The sequence below is a fragment of the Chelonoidis abingdonii genome, chromosome 8 (genome assembly GCF_003597395.2).
Source record: "Chelonoidis abingdonii isolate Lonesome George chromosome 8, CheloAbing_2.0, whole genome shotgun sequence".
In the NCBI taxonomy this organism is placed as follows: Eukaryota; Metazoa; Chordata; order Testudines; family Testudinidae; genus Chelonoidis; species Chelonoidis abingdonii.
Genome location: NC_133776.1, coordinates 43,746,656 through 43,752,655, shown reverse-complemented (window position 1 = coordinate 43,752,655; position 6,000 = coordinate 43,746,656). Strand labels below are relative to the sequence as shown.

The window sequence follows — 6,000 nt, the reverse complement described above, 5'->3', positions numbered from 1 at the left end:
CAAAAAAAAAAAAAAAAAAAGCTTTTAATCAACTCTAAAGCCAACAGAACTATTTTCACTCCAGTGGAAACTCATTTTTTTAAAAAGTAGCATTCCCAACTCAAACACTGCAGCATTGAGCGAGGGCACAAAAATGCAAAAATATAGTTAGAAACTGATTATAAACAAACACAAAATTTATTATTTTAGTTAGCTAAGCTGAAGTTCAAACTTACGGAAAACACACATGCACACACGGAAAGTAACTTAGCTTGAAGTGTTGGGTTTTAATACTCTACAGCATTACTGACACCACAAAGGAAGGTGTGTCTAATAGTGATTAAACATGACTGAATTTCAGGGGGTGAAACTGGAATTCTGGTTTCCTCACCTGCTCATTACAAGGGTTTAGAAGAGGGCGAGAGAAGTAGTAATGATAGTAGTCTAGTTGATATGTAACAAAAAACAAGCAAGAGAACATCGCCTTCTGGCGTTTTTGAACAGCTAATGCCCATTAATTCACATTAAAACATACTGAAGTCAAATTAGGTGCTTCTCCTGACAGTCACTTTGTCCAGAATCCCAGAACCACTAAACCCACATTTTCAGCAAGCAAAAGTTGCATTTTCCATTTTGATCACTAAATTTACTATTCTGAGACGTTAGCAAAGATTTAATTTTATCTGCCTTGGTATAGGTAAGCTATTAGTAGCTTGTATAATCTTCATGTTTGAAAAAGTAGTTTACATGTGTCAGGTATAACTGGCATGTAGTTACCCCCAGCTAAAGAAGGTCAATAAATAAAAAGGCAGCTAAAAATATATCTGTTTTATTTACCAGTTTTCTAAAAAGCAAAAAGTCATAAAAATTAGTCACAAGTGACAAAACCAAAAGATATTGCACTGTGTACAGAAAACACTGCTGACAAAAGGTTACGTCACAAATCATATTACAACATAAGTTGGGAAAAATTATAACTTATCTAAAAGTGGAGATTTGTAATTTTAAAGTTACAGGAAAATATTTTACTACTACCTTGTAAATGCACACACTTTAAAAAACACAAGGTTAAGTTGTTGTGTAAACACATCTACAAAATGCTCTAAATGCACCTTTTCTCTCCCTTTCACTAAGTTACAAGACGTTTGTTAAAAAAATTAACCAGAAAAGCATGCTAATGGTGAAAAAAATTAAAAAGTGGGTGAGAAGTCCCTGAAAGTTGTTTGTACACTTAGATTGCACTCTTAAAGCTTTATTTCTCAAATCACTCTGGTTCAATTAAAATAATATATTTTTGCATGTAATAATGGAACATGCGCAATATGCTGGTATATCTGCACAGCTTAATTTCTGCACAAAACATCAAGTACATTGGACTTTATAAACACTGAAAGATTAAACTGGGTTTCCCATTTGATATTTACACAGATTTACGTTTGATCTTCTTTCCCCAAAACAATGGGAGTATGAGATCATGCTAGTGAGTGTTTCATACAACATTAAAGTGAAAGTCACTAGTAAGTTGTGATTCTATGAGATTCATAAGTTCTGCCTTCAAGCTATGAAGATGAAAAACACCAGAAATACAGTTGCAGTAACTGTAAACACATTAAGTGAAGATACATTAAAACTCATGTTTTGATTGCAGTTGAACCTCTTTACACATTTTCCCCTGTTACCCTTCAGACTCAGTACTGCCATCCAGAAGTATTCTAAGCTTAAGTGTTCTTTATCTCAATACTTATTGGCAAATCCACTCTTTTTTGTCCTCTTCTCATTGCCAAGCAGTACAAAAGAACAGCTTCTGCACCTAATGCACAAATATCCAGATCCATACAATTCCAGAAGTACTACAAGTAAACTTCCTGACAGCAAAGGATTCTACTCACATAGCTAAAGATCACCCAGTAACCAAATATAATGAAATGAATACTGTTCTAAAATCCTTTTCTGTATATAACAACTATCTTGAAGTTGAGAGAACTCTCTAAACCTCTGAACACATGTATGTTTAATGTTTATTTAGCCAGAACTGAAAGACTGGTGGCCAACTTAATGAAGGAACGAACTAGAAAGAAGGGTACACAAATTTATACCAAGTTTAACAAACAGGCAGTGGTAGATAAGCAGTGTTCTTTTTTGCAGTTCAAGTTTTTGAACATATACTAGATATAAATTCTCAGAACTAAGATTTCATTGTAATGAATAGTTCATAACATTTCAATAGTCATGAAAATAAAACATTACGAAGTTCATGGCACTCCTTTATGTTCTCCCATACATTCACAATTTTAATCTGTGACCTAAAAATTTTAAGATTAGATATTGACATGGTAATATCCTATTAAAATATTTTCAGCATTTAAATAACATGAAAGGGAACAAAGAAGATGGGATCAACTAATTGGAGAAAGGATAGGAATTGTGAAACAAAACACCCACAGAGTATCAACATTTTTCTTCAATACAGTGGACTAATTCAGTAATTAACAGTGATTCCAAAATGTAAATTCAATTTAACACTGCATTATTACTAAGTGGATATCTGAAGAAAACATAACTAAACTATGTATTTTGCAGTATTAATTAACCTGATTACCAGATCTATAGGCTTTCATGAAAGCTTCTACAATTTAAAGAAAAGTTTTAGGCATTGAAGTGAGTCTAATCCTTTTTTTTGTTTGTTTTTAAATAAAAGGTTTTTGTTTCCAACAATGTACTGGAGAGATAAGGGACTGCCCCATTCAAAGAGATTCATTCACAAATGACCTTTTTCTAGAACAAAAAATCCATTTGTTTTATAAACCAGATTCATTTAACTAGAAATAAGTTTTAAAACCTTTAAGATATGTTGATGCATCACTGTAATTTAAAGCAGCCGCTTTTTTTAAATAGTGCCAAATATTAGGTTTGTTCTTCACTGATTTGACTCAGGGTAGCCAAAATGTTTTCTTCATTGGCTTCAATCATTTCATTGAGTTCCATTTCATGGATTTCTTCATCATATGGTGTATAAAAGCAGCTTCGTATGTTGACCTCACAGTAAATACACTCCTTCAAAAGAAATGCAATAGTGACATATCCTCATAAAGCATTAAGTGAACCAATTCTTAAAAGTTAGGTCGACACTTAGGCAGAGGTGGATTAAGGTTTCGTGTGGCCCTGGACCAGAGCAAGTGGCGGGCCCTTTCCCCACATCTTCCACCTGTAGCTCCGCCCCAGTTCTGCTCCTTTCCCCCACTTGTTCCACCCACCATCCCACCCCATTCCACCCCCCACTGCAGCATGTTTGCTCTTTTCTACCCCCCGCCCCCACCACTGCAGCCCCAAGCCCAGAGCTCTGCCCCCTCCTTCTCCCACCTGGGCCCTAGGGCTGCAGCGGGGAGTGAGTGCTCCCCCAGCCCTGAGGCGCGGCAGGGAGCCAGAGCTCCTCCAGTCCCTAGACCGCAGCATGGGACTGGGCACTGGGGCTTTCCCTGCTGCTCTGTGCTTCTGTGGGGGGTGGGATTCAGGGCACTGGGACTTCTCGCACCCCACTTGCCCAGAGTTATCCAGGCTGACTGGTGCCTCCATATACTGGGGGAGGGGACATCAACTGAAGGGGAGGATGCATGACCTCCCTACATGTCTCCTTCCTGCCCACAGCCCAGGGCCTGTGCTCTCCCCGTCACCACATCACCTGCTCTCTCTGTTCTCCTGCTCCCCAGCCCCAGCTACATTTGGCTGCCTCTCACCCTTTCTGGCAGCCAGACCCAGGCAGGGAGCAGGATGGAGTTGCTCTCCATGGAGTGGGCTGCTGCTTCTTCCCAGCCAGGCTCTCTTCCAGGCAGCTGCTGTGGGCAGAGTCCCAGCATGGCTGGAGAGTTTCTGGCCCCAACTTTGTCCCTTGTATGCTGGGGACGAGGTGCCCATTTTTTCTTAGCCCCCTCAACTGGCCAGGACACCTAGGCAAGGGCCCCCAGGATCAGTGGATAATCTGTCACTGCATGTAGGGATGTGAAAAATTAGTTAAGATGACCTAACCCTTGACATAGCTACAGCTATGTCAAAGGATGAATTATTTTTTCTATGTGAATGTTCTGTATCAGCGGTTCTCAAATTTATGTATTGGTGACCTCTTTCACATAGCAAGTCTGTGAGTATGATCCCCCCTTATAAATTAAAAACTATTATCAATGCTGTCTCTCAATGCAGTTGATCAAGTTTTCTGTGTAACAACTATAAAAATGAGTCTCAACAGCAAATAAAGACTTATGTAATAAAGAGTAGTATTAATCCATTTAAACTTACTGAATTAGTAACTGCTTTTGGAAGTCTATCCTTCTGGATCCATGGATGAACTTCAATAAGCTCTCTTTTTTGTTCTTCTGTAAACTTTGGCTGGAATTTCTGCATTTGCTTTAGTTTTTGTTTGTCCTCTTTTAAAACCATTTCCACATTTCTAAAATAAATGTATTTAGAAATTGAAATTCACAGTTTTAAGGACCTAAAGTCTAATTTGTATCTGGCTTGCACATATAAATATCTTGTGGAAAGCTAACATTTTAAAGCTTCACGCCTCACCCCTCATTAATCTATGTTAAATTTACAACCAATTGTAAGTCTGAAAGATGTTATGGTTGTGTCAGCATCTTCTGAAGTTTGCAGACAGACCACTCCTGTGCCTCTGCTGCTAGCTCACTGCTTTCCTGAAGTGACTCTTCAGAAACCTGCTGGCAGCATCTGTGAAACTGACAAGAATGTTATCAGTTGCACTCTGCTGCTGCTGAAGACAGCTCTGATCTAGGGCAGATACAGGCACGTGAGGTATTAACTAGAGAGGAGAACTCAAGAGAGTCTGACTTTCTGATGGGGGTTACCACAGAAAAAAAGGAGACCTGTTCCTCTACAACAGGCAGCACAGTCAGGCAACTCTGGAATTACAAGTTACAGCGAGACAGAAAACATTCCTCCTTTCCAAGAGTCAGAGGGGATGGGGAATTTGGTTCTGGAATGTTTAATTAAATTTGACCATTGTGACAAAGTTCCTCCTCTACCTTGGTGGATCCTGGACTTACTCGCAGATTTGCTCACCTCAGTAATCTTCCCCACAGTCTCGGTCAACTTCTCCTGTGTCTGATCAGGAGAGGGGAAGTTTAGGGGGAACTCAGGCCCGCCCTCTACTCCGGGTTCCAGCCCAGGGCCCTATGGATTGCAGCTGTCTATAGTGCCTCCTGTAACAGCTGCATGACAGTTACAACTCCCTGGGCTACTTCCCCATGGCCTCCTCCAAACACCTTCTTTATCATCACCACAGGACCTTCCTCCTGGTATCTGATAACGCTTGTACTCCTTAGTCCTCCAGCAGCACACCCTCTCACTCTCAGCTCCTTGTGTCTCTTGCTCCCAGCTCCTCACACACACTTCCTCTCCTCTAGCTCCTCCCTCCCTGACTGGAGTGAGCTCCTTTTTAAACCCAGGTGCCCTGATTAGCCTGCCTTGATTAGCTGCAGGTGTTCTAATCAGCCTGTCTGCCTTAATTGGTTCTAGCAGGTTCCTGATAACTCTAGTGCAGCCCCTGCTCTGGTCACTCAGGGAACAGAAAACTACTCTTCCAGTGACCAGTATATTTGCCCTCTACCAGACTCCTGTACTCCACTGGCCTGGGTCTGTCACACCATTTACTAGTCACGTGCTGATATGGACGATGAAACCCCAAAACAGAGTCAAAGGACAGCACACTGACAGGAATCCCAGTACCTTCTCCTTTCCTGCCAGCAAGAATAGGAATGGGTTGGCTTCTCACCTAGGTGTTTCACTTCCACTGTCTTTCATATCAGCCTCTATGCTGGTGGTTTAAATCTCTGGTTATTAGACACTGTTCACTGGAACAATATTTGAAACAATATACTTTTCTACCTGTTGCTACTCTTAGAAATTCTAAGGGTTGGGCTACAACTAAAACTTAGCTCAAACTAGTTATATCGCTTAGGGCTGTGAAAATTTTCCATCCTCTGTGTGATGGAATTAGGTTGCCCTAAT

The 6,000-nt window shown here is 40.4% G+C and overlaps 1 protein-coding gene across 8 annotated transcripts in view; it reads right to left on the bottom strand.

Moving 5' to 3' along the window:
• Positions 1-792: 792 nt before the first annotated feature.
• The window catches only part of PER2 (period circadian regulator 2), a 98,719-nt gene continuing 93,511 nt past the window's right edge, over positions 793-6,000 (bottom strand). For all 8 annotated transcript variants that reach the window (XM_075068555.1, XM_075068561.1, XM_075068554.1 and 5 more), the window contains 2 exons: positions 4,270-4,420; positions 793-3,033 (listed from right to left, as the gene is read on the bottom strand). In XM_075068555.1, the coding sequence (XP_074924656.1) occupies positions 2,884-3,033; positions 4,270-4,420 (301 nt within the window). In that variant the 3' untranslated portion in view covers positions 793-2,883. The remainder of the gene's footprint in view (positions 3,034-4,269; positions 4,421-6,000) is intronic.